The following is a 23,675-nucleotide window of genomic DNA, read 5'->3' on the forward strand; positions in this document are numbered from 1 at the left end:
GACTGCTCTATTCAGGTGATATACGGGTACTAATGAAGTGATACCTCTACCAACACCCTAGTAATGTCTGTTAAGGTAACAGTGAATATTGCCACAGAATCTGCTGTGCTATGCCGCACAATCTGCCTTTCTAGCCGGATAATTTAGTCATCTGACACATTATTGGGTATCCACTGCTAATTAGTTTCAAGGGCCCTGCCTATGCACTAGCATCGAGGACATTTGTTGAACTCTAGTGACCATTTGTAGTGGTGCTGTAAGGCAGCTGCCAAAGTGACCCTGAATGTGGCTCTGGTCCCGCCTGTAAAAGCTTCTCTGCCTTCCCTAAACTTTCAGAAACCCTGCACAGCTGCTGAAGCTGTTGACCTTGCCCATCATTTGGAACTGTATATTCTCGTCTATTAATAGCTCCTGCTTTGCCAGCTGTTGCAGGTAACAACCTATTCTGTACACGGGAAAAGCAAACATTTTTTTCAAATTTACCTGGTGAAGTTTCCAATGTAAATAAAATGCAGCCACATATATGTTCCATGCCTGGCACCACTGCAAGGATCAAAAGGATTTTTGCCAAATTTAATTAATCTGACTGACGCATGATATCTATTTTATTAGTCGGATACAGGTTAAATTGAAATATTCCTTCTCCGATTCCTTCTACTCTTTTGCTCTTGGGAACAAAGAGCGCGTTACTTCTGCCAGCTCTGATAAAAGGTACACTTTGAAAACAAGGTCTAATCTAGTAGGGCTGCTACCTATGATCTCAAGCCCACACTGAGCAACTGAGCGATGCCTCTGGCACCATCATTTATAATACAGGGTACAATTGTGAACTGTCCCTTGCGCTGGCTGTAAAACCGAGCTTAATGTGTATGTTTTTTACTCCTTAAATGAATATACCCATGTTTGATCAATACTGCTATATATTACACAAACAAAACGAACCAATTTTGACCTGTACTTGTGTTAGCGGTCTATTTTAGCACTGTATGACATCCACAGATGTGTGCGTAAAACTGACCTTATGTCTTGATATTCTGTTCTAACTGTTTACCCTCTGTCCTGAATTTTTACACTCACTGCCCAGATTTTGCCTCATCGGCACACTGATATTGGGTCTGCTATCCAGTGATTTTGTTCAAGGAATTGATTGCTCAGTGGACTAATGCATCTCCCGCAGGGAACAGTGTTTGACTTTAGAATCACATATTTTAATCTTGGTGGGTCATCTAAGATTTTCATGGTGTTGAATTTTTGAATTTAACAAAACAAGCATTGGCATAGCCAAGAAGTCGCTTCTTTAAAAGCCTGAGCTCTTGGCTTTGCCAATGCTTTTTGCCAATCATATGCAAAGGCATGGCCCGTAATCTTGGAATTTGATTTAGTTTTATATAGCGCTTGATTGCCTGGACGCGTCGTGGCACTGGCGCTGTTGCGAAGAGGGATTAATGAAATATGCAAAACCTAGTGTGTGAAAAGCCAAGTCTTAAGAGATTTTCTAAACATTATTAGGTCTGAACAGTTCTTCAAATTCATGGGAAAGGAGCTCCAGAATTGTACTGTTCTGAAAATGAGGCTTGTTTGGCCCTAGGCAACAATAGGTGCTAGGTTTCTACTGATCTGACATTTCGAGGTCTAGATCAAATGAATCTATTCTGAATGTATCCAGGGGCGGTATGTAGGGCCTTAAAAGCTCTGCAGAGAGCTTTAAATTCGATGTTCTTTGCTACAGGAAGCCAATAAAGCTTTTTATGGCTTGAGATACAGACTCATCTTCAACAAGAGCCGAAGCGTTGTGAAGCATCTGAAGTTTGAGAAGAAGCATTTTCTTTGTGCCCAAAAACAGGACATAGCAATAGTCCAGTTTAGCTAGAACAAGGGTGGAGACCACCGTCCTTAGAGATGAGGGGCTAATAAAGCAGCAGATTTTTCTAAACATTTTTAAGGCACAGAATATTGATGAAGCTAATATGTTGATGTTGATCTGATCTTCAAAATTAAGTTTGTAGAAAAACAGCCCCAAGGATTTGGTTTTATACTAAAGAAACCCCATTCTTGTATGGCTGACAAAGTCCATGCATATATTGCGATGCATGAGCACTTGTGTCGTGATGCAAGTGTCATCAGTGGCGTAGCGTGGGTTGTCAGCACCCGGGGCAAGGCAAGTAATTTGCGCCCCCTAACCCGGGGCAAGGCAAGTAATTTGCGCCCCCTAACCCGTGGATTTAGTCTCTTCCAAGATGTTGCGCCCGGTGCGGCCGGCCCCCCCTGCACTCCCCACGCTACGCCACTGAGTGTCATGACACATGCATAGCAACACACAGAAAACATTAACATACTCTTCTGAGATAGCACACAACCATGTAGAAACAGCAAATTAAAAAGTACAAAAAAAAGTGCCTGTGAAGTGGAGTGGCCATGAAACTAAGGAAAAGAAATGTAACACGAGGAGCAGGGAAGTAAACAGGATGGGAGGAGGACAGGCAGCACAGAGTGGGGCAGGTAGGAAGCAAAATGGTACAAGTGCAGGTGGCGGAGGCAAAAAGAGGGATTGAGAGCAAAGGAAAAAATGCACTTTCAAGGAGTGCTGAATAAAAGATCAACAACCTTTGGCAATGCCAGGAGATCTGGCTCATCTTTGCACTTACAGTAAAGGCATTTATCCATTCACTGACTCAGTCTTCCATTCATCCTCGGACACAACCGCAATAAAAACACACACAACCTCAACAACATATGCACAATAAATTAAATCAGAAAATGCCATCATTCGCAGACAAAGAGAGCCAGTGACTAATGCGGATGGAACCATTTCCCCAGGCAGTACGCGGTCAAGGATGGAAGCAGACAGCAGACCTATCTGTAGGCTTTAATACGAAGTAATACCAATCTACCCTTAATTGTCTATCTACCTCTATCACAACTTTTCATTATTAACAATTAGGCCTATAACCTTTCTCATTGTTTTCTCACCATAACTCAGACCTACTGTGTTAGTCATAAACCTTCCCACAATGCAACCATCAGGCATACCATGATAGAATTACAAATATGTATAACATGCATTTGACAAAACAATATAAAATCCTTTCCAGTAAAGCGTACTAAGAATTACCATAGTGCAACACCAAAACCCTTGCCAACTAAGATATCCTGTGAGGTTCCACATAACAAAACACATGTCTATAGGATTTAGCAGTGTAACGATAATCCACCCTTAAAGGCCTATTGCCTTAACTTTCCATAAAAAAACGATCACACCTAATGAATCTGACATAAGGTTCCAAGTGAACCAATAAGGCCTACATCCTTTACCAATAGATTGGTACTATATAAAAAACACAAGCCCACTGAAGTGCACACAAACTGGTAACCATGATGCATACAGTTACAAAATTAAAAACACCTACAACGTTACAATTGGCAAAACAATATACAACTGAGTTCAATAATAGGGGTGGGCGGTGAACTCCGCTCACTGAGTTTTTCCCACTCCGCTTAGAGCGCGGAGTTCCAAAAAAACCCACGCAGTGGAGCGGAGTTCTTCCTAGTTCGTGCTCGCCAACGTTAAGTTGGCAAACGTCATTGATGAAAATCACTACCTCCCAGCGAGATTTCTCAAAGTGGGCGGTCGCTACCGCCCACATTCAGACATTTCTGTTCCCCTTGAGGAAGTTGCTGCTCGAGTAGAAAATCTACTCATGCGGCAGAGAGAAAGCAGCGCCCTCTTGCGCTCCGCATGGTGCCGTTTGCGCTGATTTTTCAGCGAGGAACAAACACCCAGCGCTAAAAATAAGCGTGACCGGCGTAACCTAATGTACTCTGCCATTTGAAGAACTCTGTGTAGTGCAGCAGAGTTTTTGGTCACTTCACAGTGTTCCGCACAGCGGAACTCCGCAAACTCCGCCCAGGACTACTCAGTAGGGCCCAACAAGAATAATCTCAGTGACATCCTACTACCACAGTTTGTCCGAGTAATGGCCAACACCAAAACCCTTGCTTGTTACGCTATCATGCGAGATTACAAGTAACCAGATACCTTTCTACTGCCTGTAACGTAATGTGATAACAATTCACTGTAATAGGCCTGTTGGATTTACCTTATGCTTTTCACCATAAAGAAGCGAGGCCTACTGCAGTTGTAATATCTTTTCATAAAAAAGGTCACAACTGTGGCATCTGGCGTAAACCCTCCCTGCACACCAATCATGCCAATAGCTGTTATTGGCTTGTCACCATAACCAACTCAGGGCTACTGTGCTGAGAGTACGTGTGAGCTGTACCACAAGAGAACCATCGGGCACACAGTTATTAAATCGCAAATGTACACAAAATTACAGTTGGCAAAGCAAAATACTATCTATGCCAACAGGGTTTAAGAAGGATTCTCAGTGCAAATCTTACAAATGTGCAAATGCTTTTCACAGTAAATGGATCCGGCATCTTGGCTTTGTTATAACGTTTCACAATAAAGAGATCAAACTTACGAAACCTAGCATATGACTTTACCCAATGAACTGATGACGACTTTACACCTTACCCAACACCTGCCTATCTAAAGACACATGAACTGGCAACCTTTGTGCATAGATTATACAATTACAAATATAAATTAAATAAATACAACTTGCAAAACAGTATACACCCCTCTCAGCAAAGCCTCCAGACTCATCACAGAGAAAACACCCAGGGTTTTTAAAGAGTTGGTAGCAATGCCAAAACTCTTGCCTACTTCAGTAATATGTCAGAATGTGTGTAACAAAATAGCAGTCTATAGCTGGTAACACAATGTGACAACTGCTAAAGGCTTAAACAAATGCTTTTCACAATTGATACGCACAGGACATAACAGTTCCTAATGCACCAATCAGGTGTATAATTTTTCACGAAAAACAAATCGGACCTACAATTGAGAGTCCGAACCTTTCCACAAGGCAACCATCAGACAAACAGTAACGATTCAGAAAGGCTTACAAAATCAGTTAATTAAGCAAAAAGCCTTATCTCTTAAGCAGGCCTGGCAGAGATTCAAGAAGCTCAAACTTTCTATTGCAACAGGTTGCCACATGGGGTAACCATCACTAAAACCACTGCCTACTGTGGTAACCTGTGAGATTCTATGTAACAAAACACCAAACTGTAGGTTTTAATGCAGAGTAATAAAAATCCACATTTAAACGCCTATTGGCTTTTAACATGTGCTTTTTACAATAAATGTGTCAGGCGTAGTATCTTCATCGTAACATTTCATAACAAACAGATCAGACCTATAGCCATGAAGGTTGACTTGTCACCATTAACAACTCAGACCTGCTGTAGAGTATAAGCTTTACCACAAGAAAACAGTGCAATTAAAGCAGTATTGTTAGTGTAAACACACAAATTTGTCCCAATCGAATACTGTTCTCCAGGAACCAACGCATGGGAGGAGTCCAAGCCCCTCTTTCCCCAATACCGTGAAAGCTCTTTTTTGTTGATCACGGGAAGTCAAGTGAACGTTGCATTGTCGAGCCAGACCTAAAAATCCATGTGGATGAGTGTAGCCCTGGGCACCTCTCACTGCTCTCAAACAAAAACCTGCACTTTGATATATAATGTTAATGATGCAAGGGGGGGGGGGGGTGCTGGGACTGCAAAACATTCCTCACGACTGCCCCTCCCCCATCCGTTCTGCAACCAGAGAAAAACAAACACCGTACATTATCTAGTTATCTAAGACAATTTAACAGCATCACAACAGCATGTGTGCTCATGAAAGTTCAAGCTCAGGCAGCCATACTGCTGCTGGCTCGTGCTGTTGGATAAAGAAACAAAATACACGAAATAATCGCAGCTGCATGGTGGGGGAGCACTTTTTTGTGGAAGTAAAAAACTTAATCGCAATCAAACCGTACTTCTAGCTACCAACATCGACACAGAGCCAAAGCCCCGGTCTGTGGTATCTCTGAAAGCACTGTTTTAGGCTGATTGTATTACGTCTGGCCAGAGCTGTGCTCTCGAGACAGACCTAAAAAGCGTCCCCTCGAGAATGCAGTGGAAGGATACAACTAATCCACGTAGAACACTGCAAAATGCTCCTGCGTAGGACAAGCACAAGAAAAAGGAAGAACGCTCTTGAATCAAGAGAAGACGGAGATAAACAACAAAGCCTTCCAGTCATGACTAAGGGAAACCCAAAGCCCGCTGTAAGTATATACAGTTATATTTTGAATGAGAAGGAAAGCCGTCGAATCAAAATCAAACAACAGAGACAGGCAACACAGCCATCCAATCATCAGCAAGGGCGGAAGTAAAGTGTGCTCTAAGAAAAGGTTATTTTTCAGAAACAATAGGTCCCCAATGACCAGTGCTTTAAATGGGCCAGTACTGTCCGGTACTGAGTACCAGCACTTTTTTATTTTTTAGAGAGAGAGTACCTGCACTTCAAGAAAAACGTAATACTTTTCATTGGAGAGTACAGGCACTTCTCAGAAACTTCTATTTTTCCATTCAAGCACTACCAATGGCATCTAAAGCGCCTGTAAGAGAGACCTAATGAGTATCAGCGACTTACACAACAAAAAAGATCACATGTTCAGTGCCTAGATACCCACGGGTGAGCGTGCACACTATGTAGCGCTAGATGCTGAGCTTTGGCACAGTGTGCATGTGTTCAGGAGGCTAGCCCACCCACAAGTCCATGTCTGTATGAGGCTTTGCTTGTTTGGCTGGGCCACGGTGGCTCGGTGTGGGTCACTGCACGGTAAGTTGCTGTGTTTGAGGTTGGGCCAGTGTTGTCTTACAGAGTTAATTATCTTGGCCAGCCAAGTTTTTAAGGCCTCAAAAAAGGTCTGCAACCGAGCAAGATGTCCAGGTCCGTTTAACAGATGGTCCCCCCACCGGAGGAAAGCCGGGAAGAATTAGAAACTGGGAGAGCTTGGGAGGGAATTGAGAATCATATCTGGAAGGCGTCAATATTCCGAGTCATTCGCACACTCGGGGGACTCCGATGCCCTGATTCTGGGGGGGGGAAAACACAGATTAAAGGAGCTGGGAGACGAAGTGGTTGTGGTGCGCAGAGAACCGGGACAAGTAGTTTATTACCAAAAACAAGGATGCCCCCAAGAACACTCGACACAGTTTAGGCTTCCCATGTGCCTAGAGGTGCCCCTTTATCAAACAGCGCCTAGTACTGGTACCCTACATCTATGCATGTCCAATCATCCGCAGATGATGGAATCACACGGGTAGATAGGGCGATCTGCTCAGGATCACGCCGTTTGGTGAAGGAGAAGCGGGGATTTAAAGTCGGGAGAACCGTTCAAATACCTTAAATGAATAATCAGACATTCCCTTCTGGTGGCGTGAACAAGTCACATAAAACTCACCTGCATTTCTCGCTGCACGGGGGGTCTCTAGCAGGACTGAGCCCGTGTATCTGAGCCACTTCCCGCCCTGGGGGGCGTCGGCAGCACCAGGGAGGTGGGCGGGACCCTTGGCAGCACACCTGGCCTCGGGTGCCCCTGGGGCGGGCTCCCCTCGGTCGGTGACCCCTGGTGTTTGTGGACACTGCACGCCCCCGCTGTTCCACCCCGGACACACACCACCCAAAGGGCCTGTGCCAAGCCCGGCCTGCCGGGTGCTGGCACCCCGGGGGCGAGGTTCTGGGCAGCTCTCTGGATAAAGGGGGTGCACACACTGGCCTTTAGTTTCGGAGCGCGTGACCGTCATGTGCCCGCCAGAGGCATGGGCTCGGATTTGCCGGGACAGTCCCGGTTCCCCCCCCAGCTGTCCCTGCGGATTTCAGGATATTCAGCTCACGTCCCGGTTTTAAGAAGAGGGTCGCTGACAACGGTGGGAGGTGTCGTTTTATGTTTTCCGAAGCAGGGGTTACAAGAAGGAAGTTTAATTAAGAGCCAACATACTGGCTTTAAAAATTACATTTTATTTATGGTTCTCAGTGCATCTGCTGCAAGTCTACGCTGGCGAGCGCCGTCATTCTGTACAATTGTAGGTCTTATTTTTGTGCGATGTCCCGATTTTTGGCTTTAAAGTTCTGGTCACCCTCGCGGCCTAGCCTGATACCCGTTCGAAAAAATGTGTCGCTGGACGCAAGCGAGGCCCGCAAACGCCCCCCAACTCCCGACACTAAAGGTGTAGAGCTGGGCAATCCAGGTAAAGAGCCGAGCCATGGGGGCCAGCCTGGCTCTAAGAGCCAAAGTACGAGCCGAGCCCGCGGAATTATTAAATAAGTATATAAATAAAAGTCTGCAGGGGCGGCATCCACGACTTGGGATGAAATGGAGGGCAACCAGGAGAAAGGGGGGTGGGCACTGACCTCACTAGCGTGTGATGCTGCAGTGCCCACCACCCCCTGGGTAAGGATGGATGCAGACGTCAGTGCATCTTTATATCAGTTCTTGTGTTGTTAAATGCGTGATGCCAGCAGGGGTGAATGTCCTACGGGTGGTGGGGGAACCAAGGGGGGGCTGGCATGTTACACCCTCTTTAGATTTCCTGCGGAGCCAAGTGCTCTTCAATACCCAGCATTTCCTTCGCCCGCCGGTTTCTTTAGGAACATCTAATTGCCCTGTTGAGGATGACTGAAAATGCAAAGCCCCCCCGCGTTGACACCAGTTCCCACTGGTCTGCCCCCGTTCGAAACACAAATACTGGCCATTTGTGCATGTTTTGAGTCTCTACAAAGGCGGCCGGTTCACTCAACGACACTTCGTGCAGAGATCGGTTTTCACTTGCAACACGACCTTTCTGTTTTTGTTTACTGTAATTATCAGTCAGGGATCACTACTGCAGCCCTGGAGCACGTTTTAAATGTACTCTCCCCCCGTTTCTTTTTGCAGTTTCATGTAGCGCGAACCCGACCCGTGGGTAGTGGAGCACAAGTTATATTCATTTTTGAGGCCCAGGGAGATTAGGTGATTTGCCCAAAAATCACAGGAAACTCGAACCTTACCCCCCCCCCCCCCGCCCCCACCCCGAGCCTGTAATGTACGGTGTTAAAAATGTAAGAAACACAAACACACCCACATTTTCCATTTCTGAGAGTTGTCGAATAAAGGTGTGTGGGGGGGGGGGGGGGGGAGAAACTCTCTCTCTATTCGTACTGGGCTCGAGGGTCCATGGGGACCCCGAGCTGAGCCAGAGTCACGCTCAAGCTTTCAAGAGCTTGCCCACCCGTATGTCCCCCCCCCACCCACGCCCCTTGGTTAAAGGGTGGCTCACTACAGCCCCCCTCCCGGGTGAAAGGGTCGCCCACAGCTCCCCCCTCACCGCAAGGGTGCCCCCCACAGCTCCCCTTAACAGGGGCCACAAGGGTGGTCCCCACAGCTCTCCACCCACCCCCTGGGGCGCAAGGGTGACCTACAGTTCCCCCCTCCCACACAATCCCCGGCGCGCAAGGGTGGCCCACATCCCAGACACACCCTCCCCTCCCCCTCCGGGCTGCAAGGGTGGCCCACAGATTTCCCCTCCCCGGAATGTAATGTGCACTCTCCCTCACCCCCAGGGGCGCAAGGGTGTCCCCCACTAGCTTGTGTAACCTACACGGGCTGCATTTTAAATGCTGCGCAGATACCCAAGCATGAAATCTTACAACACCAAAACCGGGAACCCTTCAATGGACAACTCCTGGCAAAGAGACCTGCTGGCCACCCTTATCCCCTAAACTGGTGCTGCCCACACGAGCTGACGTCACGAACAGTGCCCCTGCCAGTGCTGGAAGGGGGGCTATACGTGTCGAGATACTGAAACTTCTAAATAATGGATCCCCCAAAGAGTGGAGTGCGCAGGACCGTGGCGTTGTGGGGCTAAGACCATAGTATACCCGCTCAGCAATAAAGAACCATTCCACCTATATCAGCCAGTTACCTCCATGTCACTCCACGAACAAGCCAGCTTGCAGACTTTGGTCCTATAACATTCTACATAATCGTTTCGCTACCATTCTTAAAAAAATATATTGTAAACTGCAGATATGTCTATGTAGAATTCTTGCTTCTGTGTTCTCAACTCATTCTCTGCGACCCCCTGCCTCAGAGAGACGCCTGAGACCACCTGCCCCAGAGAGACGCCTGGGACGAACTACCCGTCAGAGAGACTCCCGGGACCATTACCCGTTAGAGAGACGCCTGGGATCAATACCTGCCCAGAGAGACGCCTGGGACCATTACCTGCCCAGAGAGATGCCTGGGACCATGACCCGTTAGAGAGATGCCTGGGACCATGACCCGTTAGAGAGACGCCTGGGACCATGACCCGTTAGAGAGACGCCTGGGACCATGACCCGTTAGAGAGACGCCTGGGACCATGACCCGTTAGAGAGACGCCTGGGACCATGACCCGTTAGAGAGACGCCTGGGACCATGACCTGTTAGAGAGACGCCTGGGACCATGACCCGTTAGAGAGACGCCTGGGACCATGACCCGTTAGAGAGACGCCTGGGACCATGACCCGTTAGAGAGACGCCTGGGACCATGACCCGCCCAGAGAGACGCCTGGGACCATGACCCGCCCAGAGAGACGCCTGGGACCATGACCCGCCCAGAGAGACGCCTGGGACCATGACCCGCCCAGAGAGACGCCTGGGACCATGACCCGCCCAGAGAGACGCCTGGGACCATTACCTGCCCAGAGAGACGCCTGGGACCATTACCTGCCCAGAGAGACGACTGGGACCATTACCTGCCCAGAGAGACGACTGGGACCATTACCTGCCCAGAGAGACGACTGGGACCATTACCTGCCCAGAGAGACGACTGGGACCATTACCTGCCCAGAGAGACGACTGGGACCACCTGCCCAGAGAGGCGCCTGGGACCACCTGCCCAGAGAGGCGCCTGGGACCACCTGCCCAGGGAGACACATGGGACCACCTGCCCAGGGAGACACATGGGACCACCTGCCCAGGGAGACACATGGGACCACCTGCCCAGGGAGACACATGGGACCACCTGCCCAGGGAGACACATGGGACCACCTGCCCAGGGAGACACATGGGACCACCTGCCCAGGGAGACACATGGGACCACCTGCCCAGGGAGACACATGGGACCACCTGCCCAGGGAGACACATGGGACCACCTGCCCAGGGAGACACCTGGGACCACCTGCCCAGGGAGACACCTGGGACCACCTGCCCAGGGAGACACATGGGACCACCTGCCCAGGGAGACACATGGGACCACCTGCCCAGGGAGACACCTGGGGCTACCTGCCCAGAGACACCTGAGACTGCCGGGCATTACAATAAAACTGCTAGCGTATCTCCGATGTGGACAGCTATTGGGGTCTCCCCCGCAGGCTTCGGGTTTGCAAGCGTCATGTGATCCGCGGTACTCTGCAGCGTGTGCTAAATGAGTTGTCTGCACAGCCAGGGGGCGATGCGCAGTAATGATGCCCTTCAAAGTAGAAATGCTGGTTCGCGGGGTCTCACAGGACACTAGAGGGAAGGCTGTGCCCCCCCCCGTCCAGCTGTCCACCCGACCTTCCCAACAGCTCCTTGGCCACCCCCTCGGAATGCAGACGTCTACACACCACACTGCAGGCTGTACGCACAAATCATATTTATTACACAATACTAAACGGCAAACACTCATCAAAGCGCCAATCCTTAAGGGCTGCTAAATGCTTGGCGAAACGAGGTCCCGCACGCGCCCAGCCGCTCATGCTGGCAGTGTTGGCATTTCCATGCATGGTGCCACTTAAGGGGCAGCCAATTCAAATACGGGAACACTTTTAAATAGCGCGATAAGGCGTCCTGAATTTACCGGGAGAGCCCCGGCAGGTTTCGGGAAATTTAGCTTGGGACCCGGTTTTTAGAGAGAGGGTCGACTAATAACGGTGGGAGGTGCCTTTTCATGTTTTCCAAAGCAGAGATAGTCAGCAACTTACAAGAAAGAAATTAAATTAACAGGCATGGCACTGGCTTTAAAAACGAAATCTTGTTTATGTTCTTAGTGTCTCTGCCGCAATTCTAGCTGCTCGGTTCAGGTAAAATTGTAGTCTTTCTATTTTTATGAAAAGTCTCAGGTTTTTTACTTTAAAATTCTGGTCACCCTATTTTTAAATGAAAATGTAAGATAAAAGTACACACGGTTTTAGAAAGGGAGCGACAGCCGCAGCCTGAACAGGACGAGAGGAAGTCCCTGGTGAGCTGGCACCGGTCTGGCAGGAAGCGCCTCACTCCACGGAAGGGTCTTCTAGGCGCCTGCCCCTCCTCACATCTGGAAGGCGGAGAGGCCCCCTGCAGGCACACCCAGCCTGACGCACTGCCACCTGCAGCCTCGGCGCTCTTACACAGGAACTCCCCACTGCGCCCTAGTGCAGTGGCCTCTGGCAGGAAGTGCCTCACCTCACGGAAGGGTCTTCTAGGCGCCTGCCCCTCCTCACATCTGGAAGGCGGAGAGGCCCCCTGCAGGCACACCCAGCCTGACGCACTGCCACCTCCAGCCTCCGTGCTCTTACACAAGCGCTCCCCACTGCGCCCTAGTGCAGTGGCCTCTGGCAGGAAGTGCCTCACCTCACGGAAGGGTCTTCTAGGCGCCTGCCCCTGCAGGCCCACCCAGCCTGACGCACTGCCACCTCCAGCCTCCACAAGCGCTCCCCACTGCGCCCTAGTGCAGTGGCCTCTGGCAGCAGGTGGAGGGAGGCACACCCCTTCCCTCCCAGGCCTCGGCCTCCCTGGTTACAAGCAGCTGCTTCGGGCTGGCAGAGACAGATCTAACGAGCAACCTGGTGCTAGAGCACAGGAGAGCGCCGAGAAGCAAGCACGGAGCCGGAGATCAGGAAGGCGCTGCTGCCCAACAGAGTGGAGAGGCCCTGGGGCCCCCGAGAGCGCAGCTGCCCGATCCAGCACCACTGCGTCAGAGCCCTAGAGACTACTACCCCCTAAGCGAGCACCAAAGGCCGAGAGTGCTGAATAACAAACAAACAAACACCATAGCGCCAGAGACCGAGAGGCGCTGCAGTCCAAGCAAGCACAGTGGCCCTGGTGCCCCTGAGAGCGCAGCTGCACAAGCCAGCTCCACTGCGTCAGAGCCCAAGAGACCGAGAGGCGCTGCAGTCCAAGCAAGCACAGTGGCCATTGGGTCCAAGAGAGTACAGCTGCACAAGCAGCACAACTGCACCAGAGCCCGAAAGTGCTGAAGCTCAAGCAAACACCCTAATGCCAGAGACATAGAGGAACTTTAGTGTAAGCGAGCACAGCAGTTCTGGAGCCCGAGAGAACACAGATGCCCATACAGGCCCCACTGCGTCATAGTCCAGGAGATTGCTGTAGGTAATCAGCCCCTTGCTGCAGTCCCCTGACCCCACCAGCTATTTGCCATATCTGATGCTAACTTGACTGTGTGCTGCGATCCTGCTGACCAGGCCTCAGCACCTGTGTGCTTTCCCTAAAACTGTATCATTGTTTCCACCTCAGACACACAGATAAGTCCCCTGTAAAATGCACCAGTGGTACCAAGGGCCCTGTGGCGAGGGAAGGTCCCTAAGGGCTGCAGCATGTGTTGTGCCACCCTAATGGACCCCTCACCTAACACATGCACACTGCCATCGCAGATTGTGTGCACTGGTGGGGAGGAAAAGGTGAAGTTGACATAGCATCCCACTCAGAGTGCCATACCCACAAAACACTGCCTGTGACATAGGTAAGTCACCCCTCTAGCAGCCCTTACAGCCCTAAGGGAGGGTGCACTATACCACAGGTGAGGGCATAACTGCATGAGCAATATGCCCCTACAGTGTCTAAGTCCATTCTTAGACACTGTACGTGCAGTGTGGCCATACTGGGTACATTGGCTGGGAGTTTGTCATTACAAACTCCACAGCTTCATGATGGCTTCATTAAAGACAGGCAAGTTTGGTATCAAACTTCTCAGCATAATAAACCCACACTGACACCAGTGTTGGATTTATTGAAAAATGCACAAAGAGGGCATCCTAAAGATGCTCCCTGTATTTCACCCAACCCTCTAGTGCAGGGCTGACTGGTCTGTGTCAGCCTGCCACTAACAGACAAGTTTCTGACCCCATGGGGCGAGAGCCTTTGTGCTCTCTGGGGTCGGGTCAGAAACAAAGCCTGCACTGGGTGGAGGAGCTTCATACCTCCCCCTGCAGGAACTGTAACACTTGGCAGTGAGCCTCAAAGGCTCTTGCCTCATGTAACACAGTCCCAGGGCACTCCAGCTAGTGGAGACACCCACCTCTCCCGGACCAGGCCCCACTTTTAGGAGCAGGTCTGGCAGGAATAATTAATAAACACCAAGAGGTGTGCTCACACCAGCTAGGACCACCCTTGAGGTGCCCAGAGCTGAGGTGAACCCCTCCTGGCAGAATCCTCTATCTTGTTCTGGAGGATGTTAGCCAATAGGGTTAGGAATGTGCCCCCCTCCCCAAAGGGAGAGGCCACTGGAAGGGCGTAGCCACACTCAGGGACAACAGGCATTGGCTACTGCCCTCTGATCCCAGTAACACCCCTAAATCTAGTATTTAGGGGCACCCCTGAATCTTGCTTTTGAGATTCCTGGCTACCTAACAACAGAAGACAAGAAGGAGTGAAGAGCCGCACCAGCAGAGAAGACTCATGACGACAACTGACTTGGCCCTAGCCCTACAGGCCGGTCTGTAGCTTCAAAGACCCCTGCTAACAAGACGACTCGTCCTGCAGGACCAGCGACCTCTACAAAACCCCAAGGACTGCCTGCCTACCCAAGGACCAAGATCTCCAGAGGACAGAGGCCCTCTCCACAACAAACATTCAAGAAGTACTCCAGAACTGACCCGGATCCGCGAGTCCTGCCCACTCTGTACCTGATGCCCACAGTCAGAGTCCAGGTGGCCCATCGGACCAGAGAGAGTCCCCAGGCGATTCAGACCTCAAGTCCACACTGGGTCAACCCCTTCTGATCAACACGATGCCTGCAGCCTAAATCGAGAGGACCCCCCTGACCGCGACCGGATCTGGTGAAGATTTCCCAAAGCCTAAAGGTAGCCCTGCACCCAGACCCCCCTGGCCTTGGCAAACTCAATCAACAGTCCAGCAACATCCAGTGGGCTCTCTACTTACCTGTTCAGCAATTGGTTTTCTTCAGTCGATCCCCTGGACCAAGCCTGCAGCATCTCTGTGACCCCCCAGGGTTCCATCATTGAAAAGCATTGGGCACCCAACGCTGTTTGCACCCTGCACCCGGCCGCCCCTGTGCTGCTGAGGGCATGTGTCTGATGCTGACCTGTGATCTCCCCCCGATGCTGATCTAAACCCCCTAGGTCTGGGCCCCGAAATCGAGGGAGCTTACCTGCCAGCTGTTTCTTTCTAAGCACCCCTGTCTCCATAGGATTCCATTGGGTGCCCGACACAAACTTTGACCTCTGCACACAACCAGTCCGTGTTGCTGGTGGTGCACCCCTGGTGCCTCTCTAAACTTTGTCCTGTGGACACCTTAACTCCCAAAGTCTGGGATCATAAGTCAAGTACTTACCTGTGATTTGTGTTCTTTTCCACCCCTAGGACTGCATGCTTTCTATGAGAAATTACACTGAATCCACTTTTGAAACTGAAAAGTCTTACTTACTTGTAAACTGTCTTATCTCTGAATTCTAAACAAACGCATTTGATACATAAAAGTTATACATTTTGAAACTATACTTACCTGCAACAAAGACCATTTTGGTTCTAGAAATAAAAGTTTAAAAAAGTATATTTCTGATATATAAAAACATTGGCCTGGAGTTAGTCATTGAGTGTGTGCCTCATTTCTTGACTGTGTGTGTACAACAAATGCTTACCACTACCCTCCGATAAGTCTAACTGATCGACCACACTACCACAAAAGAGAGCGTTAGTATTATCTACTTTAGCCTCTGTAAGCCTCTGTGAACTCTATACATCATGTTGGTATAGTACATACAGAGCCAGCTTCCTACAATTGCTACATCCTAAGCAAGCACCAGAGCCCAAGAGGGCTGAAGCTCAAACAAACACCATGTCAAAAGAGGGTGCTGACAGTAGCCTAAGGAGAGTACCACGATGCAACACCCCACAAAAGAACCACAAACCCCACAAAAGAACCACAGATCAAGGGGAAGCCAGAACCCTAGTGTACCCCATAGTCAATGTAAGTACCACTTGACTGGAGTCCCAGAAATTGATGCAATTCAAACAAGCATTTGCAATGCAATGGTTCTTGCGTTTGCTCAAGTTAGAGCTATTAGCATAGTAAATGCCTAACTGGACTTTCCTTGCCACATAAATTGTTAATGAAAAGTAAAACAGTTGACATAAGCGAGCATAGTCAAAGCGCCATGGCCTCCATGAGCACGAAAGAGAGACTCAAAAAGAAAAAGAAGTTCGCTCGCAAACGTTTCGGCAATCGTGCAATTATCCATGTAACAGAGGCAGTCTGCAAGGTGAAAAAAAAACGCCCCAAGGAGGAACAAACGTAAAGCATTTACAGACAAATGATTTTTGAAAGGCAAGCCCAGGAACAAGTAAAGGTGATAGGCATTTGGTGGACATGGTTAAAAGGCCACAATACTTACAAAAGGACAAAGCACTTGCGCGCTCAACCTAAAAAGCAACACAGCACGTGGGCCCCAATCTGGAGCCCAAGATTGAACCACAGTCCAAGGGAGCAACTGAGTGTAAGTGTACACCACATCCCAAACGAGCACAACAGCACAGGAGCACAGGGGACTATAGCAACTCAACCATGGCACTGGAGCCCAAGTCAGCGCTGAAGCAAACACAACACCATCAGATACAAAGAGTGCGATGTAGACCAGGATTCTCGTGCCAGCACACAACATAGAACTGCTGCACAACCAAGCAACATAATTCTGAATCCAAATAACGCAACCATCATAAAAACAAACCCCACTCCCTGATCCCACTACAGTACTGGGAGCACAAGCCAGTGTTGCATCATCATGTGGCCGACCACAACAGCCCACAGTAGTTCTATCAAGGACCGCGTACCAGAACACAGAAGAACAGCAGCCATGGCAAGCACAAAACTGAAATCCAAAAGAGACCCTGAATCCAAGCAACCACCCAAGTCCCCAAAATTCAAGTGAGCACCAGAGCTTAAGAAAACACACCAGCCTGAGCAAGCTCCATGAAGACAAGGACAAAGACCGAGCACAGTATGCCAAGCAAGCACCACATCGATACAGCCCAACAGAGGACCACCTCACGAGCGAGCACCATGGCGCTGGCATCTACTGAAGAGTCCTGTTGAAGCATGAGCAAGCAGAAAGATGTAGAAGCTCAACTGAACAATATAGTGCCTAAAAGCAACATGACCAACGACCCCAAACAAATATGGCTGTCTAAGTGAGTGCCTGGCAGCCTCAGTCAACAGAGCTCTGCAGCCTATGCAAAAGAAGTACTGCAAGAAAGCGATGCAAACTGAGAAATAGATGGACTGCTACACCCCCCCTTACCAACTGTGGATGGCACAGTCACTATAACAGTCAGCCCAGTTGGAGGAAGCACACCACTACAGCCCAAGAGAGGACCACAGAAGGAGTGCACAGGGAAGTCTAGCAGCCAGAGTGAGGTTCACAATGTCCGGCAGCGCCAAAGCCCTAGGAAGCACCAACAATGCCAGAGCTCAAGTGAACAGTGAGGCTCTAGCAAACATGGTGGCCACAAACCACAAAAGAGCACAACAATCTGCACACTGGTACACAACTGGTGCTTCACGCATCAAAAATAATAAATACGTCACTAGCTTCTCTGACGTGGCCTTAGTGCTACAGCGCTAGCTAAAGGCCTATTGCCATGTCTTGGAAGGCGCTACAGCCTCCCAGTACACAGGGGTGGTTGGCAGATGTTGAGAAGAGGCTATAAGTTGCGTCATGGGTTAAAATACACAATCAGACAGGCAGGGGGACACCACACATGCAAGAGACACCTTTTAGGTGTGAATGGAGGATGTGCCCGATAAATACCCACCGTGAAACATAGGGATTAGAGAATATTTACCAGGCAGAATTCCATGGGAAATGTTGTGGATAAAGCGGATGCCACCCCGATATTCACACGAACATTTCAGCTTTCCGAAGCGAATACAAGCGGTTAATGAGTAACATGTCAGCGTTTATGAGTTTATGATAAAGTGTGCCTAGGGCCAGCTTCTCTCGTCACAAGAATTATTATTATTATTATTTTTTTACAGCTAGGGGTAACAAGGTGCTAGGGAGCAAAGTACCTCCAGTTTATTGTTATTGTTCTGGTTTGCCCTCCTACATTTATTTATAGTGCACACATACTGATCAAATGGCATAAAAATAGTTAGCATTATGGTAATTGTTTTTCTTTCTTCCTTTATTTCCTCTCTCCGTTGACACGATTAGCTGCTGTTGAACAATTATATTGAGTACAGTATGGCCGAGTGGCACAGAGTAGATAGAGTAGCGAAGAGTGTAGTGACAGAGCACAATGATGTAGAGTGGCGTAGCTTGCAGTGGTGTACAGTGCAGCGGTGCAGAGTAGAGTGGGGGGCACGGCAGAAAGTGCAGTCTTGCAGAGGAGAGTGTCGTAGAGCGCAGTGGCACAGAGAGCATTAGCGCAGAGTACAGTGGTGCAGAGTAGAATAGAATGGGGTAGAGTGCAACGACGAACCGCACGATGGTGTAGAATGGCATGCAGTGGCTGAGGGTGCAGTCTTGCAGAGCAGAGTGGTGTAGAGTGCAGTGGCGTGGAGTAGAGTGGCGCACAGAAGCATAGAGTGGACTAGCGTGCAGTGTTGTAGTGTTGCAGTATACTGGTATAGGGTGCAATTGAGCAGAGTAGATAGCAGAGTGCAGTGGCATATAGTGCTGTGTTAAGTGCAGAGTGGTGTAGAGGGCAGAGGCAGAGTAGAGTGGAGAAGCAGTGGTATAGAGTGGAACAGAGTGAGCATTGCGGCGTAGAGTGCAGTAACAGTGCAGTGGCGCAGAGAAGACTGTTTCAGAGTAGAGTGAAGTGGTGTAGAGTGGAGTAGTGCAGGATAGAGTGCAGTGGCATAGAGCAGTGGGATCGAGTGGAGTGGCATAGAGTGGACTGGTGTACAACTGTGCAGAGTGTGAAGTTGCACCAGACGCCAGCAGTGATAAAGCTGACCCAGATGGTAGGCCGTTGTAGTTTCAATGGATCAAGTTCACCTATTTCACTGCTGACAACACACGCAAACACCAAATAGTATCAAAACTGTGTTCTGACATAAGCAGGATGTTGAAGTCTGTAGTGTAAAGAATGCAGTCAGTTTCCAGGCTCCTGTTTGTCGTTTTTGTAGGAAGCAGCAATCTGTGTTGTCTAGGTTTTTAGGGCACAGTGCTACTGCACATGTTGCACATACTGAGGCTATGCTCATTAAGTGGAGTTGTGTAGGCTACACCTTTGGGCTTGCCAATGTGTGTTATTATTAAAAGGGTTTCGTACTCTGACTCGCTGACTGTAAACAGAAAGATCATTAGACACTCAGTAAAGGGTCACATTAAGCAAAAGCCAACAGTGCTTTTATAGAAGTATCTCAACATGAATATTTGAGGCCATAGAATGTGCATGCGCTTTCTCCCTGTAGCTCTGTTTTAAGGGTTAAATTGCAGCCTTGTAAACTGGAGCATAGGAGGGGCATGAGCAGGCTCTATGGGAGACTAATATGCATTCCTCTTGCTTTCCTATAAACACTCTCAATCAGAAGTCACAGAAACAAATGTAAACGCCAAGCTTCCTCGGAAGATGGAGCCTAACAGTTGACCTCTGTGTTTAAATGCACAGCAAATGTGACAAGATAATAACCAGATTGAAATGCCTGTTTACAGAAAGTGAGATCTCGGAAGGATACAGTGAACAAGGTTGAGCAACGGAAGGAACGATCTCAAGCTGGGCAGCCTAAAACAAATAGAGCCAGCAACAAGAAAGCAAGGAAATGCGAGTTACAAACCACAAAGCCAATGGTAAGCAATAGGAAGAATGCATTGCCTGGCAAGCTCTCCGTCTGTCTCAAGATGTCTCCAGCAAACCAGACAGTTGTGCTGTCGGGTAGGCTTCGACCTAAAAAACGCATGACAATCCAGGGAGCACCTTGTACGCTTACCCAACCGGAAGGAAGTGAAGCTGTGCAGGTACCACAGTCCAAGAGGTGCACTGAGACAGCTCTCTACACCGAAACATGGCTAGAGTGCCCGAGTGAGAAGCACCCGTAGCAGAGTCCAAGCAAGCACAAGAGTGCACAGAACACAGTAGCCAGAGAGCCGGTAAGCACAGCCAGAAAATGGGGTGCCTAGCTCAAACCTGAGGGACAAGCACTGCAGAGAGTAAGAGGTGAGTGGAGTACAGCCTGAGCAGAGTCTGATCGAGAACCACAGAAACCTTATCTTCTAAAACAGCACAGAGCCAACAGAGCAGCACAGACGGACTTTGGCAGCACCCTGGTCTAGGAGTGGAGGGGTTCCAGTCTGTGGGTGAAATGGAAAAGTACCAGTCTCAGCGAGAGCACATCACAGGTCCAGCTGGATCAAGCAACATAGAGACAGAGAGCAGCCCAGCCTAGACCAGAAGTGGGCAAGCTACTGAAAGTCAATCCAGGCTCGAGCTTGAAGCCCAGCTCGGTCTTAGCTCGAGGCCCTGTTGGATCCTCGAGCCCACAACGAGCCAAGCTTTTGAGTGGCTTCTGCTTCCTTCCCAACCCAGACCCTGAATGTGCCTTTATGGCGAGAGCTGTCATCTTTGGACTTGGGGAACCCAGTTTCACAGCATCTGCTCAACATTCTGTGGTTCTTGGCTAATCACTATTTCCCCATTCCTATAAACAACAAATTGTGAACTGTATACGTGAGTAAACCAGATAGGCAGTCCCTCCCGATTGCATGTTAACGCGCCAGATGCAAGCCATAAGAAACGCGTGTGTAGGGGCAACCTGCTGAGCACTTATGATTTGTACATGTCATACAAATTTCAAAATGTAAGTGTATGGGTACGTTTTGAAAGCAATTCCTCCCCATATTTTTGTTAATTGAAGTTGATAGCAAACTTGTGGTTTACACGTAATTTTTTCTGATATATGACAATTATATGTATTGAAACATAAATGCAATAAAGATGTAAAAAAATAAATAAACAACGAAATGTGACCTAGTGTAATGTAACAGGTGCTTATGTAAAGCACTCCAATACCTTTGGGTCGAATCCACACAATATAAAAACTACAGAAAGGTGCACAAAGTTAAAAACAAAGATTTAACATGAGGAATGTTACTCTATAATAATCTGGGCCAGTACAGGGTTTACATGACAATTCCCTCACCTCTTAGTACACTAACGGTTCACGTTTAAAAATTATCACTTTTAATTAAAGTACTTCTCATTTCAGTACTGTAATGTTGTGTGTTAGTGTCAAAGCGTCAACACGCTAAAGAAATACACTTTTTTGAATTCTGAAGAGACTTTATAATATTTTACGTGATGGTCGGGCTACGATTTGCATGGCAAACATTTTCAGGGATTGGCGTGTGCTTTAAGATCCGAACCAAACTCCTGGCTCGCCTCTGTTTCGGCTCCCCCCATTCATCTGTTGGGTCGCCCACCTCCAGTCTCGAATAGACTAAAAGCAGCCCAGCCTGGACTAAGATGCAGCAGGATCAAGTCAGAGAGTCATAGAGAGAACGGAGGGCAGAAACCTCCAGATAATTCATGGAATATAGGCCCTCATTATGACCCTGGCGGTCGGCGGTAATATGGTGGAAAGTACTGCCAACAGGTAGGCAATACTTTCCACCATATTATGACATTGGCGGTTTGGCTGAAGCCAAACCGCCAATATACCACACCAACCGCCACGGCGATAACGGCCGCTGGGCTGGAGATATCAATCTCCAGGCCGTCAGTGTACCGCCTGCGGGATTATGTCCCCATCTACCACCATAGTTTTTGTGGCTCCCTTACTGCCACGAAAACCATGGTGGTAGGCACTATCAGTGACAGGGAATCCCTTCCCTGTCACTGATAGGGGTCGTCCCCTGTTCCCTCCTCCCCCAGAGTCCTCACCCACCCTCTCCTCACTCCAAACGCCCCCTACATTCACGCCCCCTTCACACACATGCATACACACACCCATTCACACATTCATCCATGCATACATCCATTCACACATTCACACAACACAACATACACGCACTCACACATCCATACAGGCCCACACATTCAATACGCAACACACACCCGCATGCACAAACATACACACACACCCCCAACACCCCCTCCCCTGCTGGAGCACCCACTTACCTGTTTTTAGGGAGTCCTCCGGTAGGGGGCGGGGCGCTGCTGCCAGCAGCAGCGTCTGCCAACAGCACACCGCAAGGCCGTATTATTAGTCATAATACGGCCGGCAGCGGTCTACTGGCGTGGACCATACCGACATCCACAGGCATGGCAACAGCCGGATTTCTGACATCCTTCTGGCGGAAACCCAGCTGTGGTCATAATACGGCGGGCGGCTGGTAGCCGCGGCGACGGTCTTTCGCCAGCTGTTGCAGTAGGCGTTTTCTACCGTCAATGTCCTAATGAGGGCCATAATGTCGCAGCTTTCCAATCCCTCGGGCTTAACCCCTTCCCACCTCACCAACCCACAACCGTAACACAGGGAAACTACAGTATGATCCTTGTTTATGGATTAATGCTGATAAGTCATATGCATTCTCCTCTAACAGTACCTAACCAGAACCTACAGTTCACTTCGGAACTTTAAACATCAATGTAGCTCCATCCTCTTTTCAATAGCTCAGTATTCAAGTATATTGTATCCAGTCAGACATACTGGAGGGTAATCTAGGAAAGGCAATAACAGCAATTCTGTCACAAGTAACCTTTTGGCCCACACTCCCTCTATCCGTAGCCGGTCGATTAGCACTGGCAGAAACTGTGGTATTGCCCCGAATACTGTGTTACTTTGCAAACTCACCGATCATAGTACCGGCCCAAGTACTCAAGACCCTCAACTCTTTACTAGTGGATCTGATCTGGAGCAAAAGGTGCTGCAGAGTGAGTCTCAAAAAGTTGCAGCTATCGTCAGATGAAGGAGGCATGAGTGCCCTGGACTTTAAAGCCTACTGTATAGCTGAGCAGCTGCAGTGGCTCTCATATTGGCTGGCGGGCCATAACTTAGAGGAAGTTGGTTACAATACTGAAATGCCTTGCCAAGGGTCATTGCAGAGATTGCTATGCCCTGGTCCCCCTGCACTTATCACCAATTCTAATCTCTTACTGTGCACGGCTCTAACCTATTGGAAAATGGCTTTGGGATACAGTCTTCCGAGCCCCCTACTCCCCAAATGTGCCACTGCGTGGGCTCCCTACATCATTGGGCACGTTGGTGGCCTGCATTCACCACCTCTGGGAGCAGGAATGAATACAAACCCTAGATGATTTGTTCAGAGATGGCATTTTCATGCCTCGCACTGACTGTGTGTGGACCCACGGATTGCCTAAAATACTATTTCTCACACATGCTAGTATTCTAGGATACGTCCACAAACACTGGGCACCAGACGGGGTAGAGCCAACGCACATGAATGCCTGTAGACTTTGCACACTATGGGCAACGGCAGGCATCTAATCTGTAGTTTGTATTGGGGAGTCCAAACCCATCTTAAGATATCAGTAGACCCCCTCACATTGAAATGGGAAATGGACCTCAAC

General features: G+C 49.0%; 1 protein-coding gene across 9 annotated transcripts in view; it reads right to left on the reverse strand.

The window, feature by feature from the left end:
* YDJC (YdjC chitooligosaccharide deacetylase homolog) overlaps nucleotides 1-23,675 on the reverse strand; it is a 74,937-nt gene that overhangs the window by 36,712 nt on the left and 14,550 nt on the right. Inside the window, exon 1 of one of the 9 annotated variants that reach the window (XM_069215232.1) lies at nucleotides 12,516-12,694. The exons of 2 other annotated variants lie outside the window; for them this stretch is intronic. Coding sequence is in view for 1 of the 7 variants with exons in the window: in XM_069215227.1 (XP_069071328.1) it covers nucleotides 7,365-7,370 (6 nt within the window). In the remaining 6 variants the exon portion in view is untranslated. 6 more of the 9 variants (XM_069215231.1, XM_069215229.1, XM_069215234.1 and 3 more) reach the window with 6 other exon arrangements.

This window comes from Pleurodeles waltl, chromosome 11, assembly GCF_031143425.1.
Source record: "Pleurodeles waltl isolate 20211129_DDA chromosome 11, aPleWal1.hap1.20221129, whole genome shotgun sequence".
In the NCBI taxonomy this organism is placed as follows: domain Eukaryota; kingdom Metazoa; phylum Chordata; class Amphibia; order Caudata; family Salamandridae; genus Pleurodeles; species Pleurodeles waltl.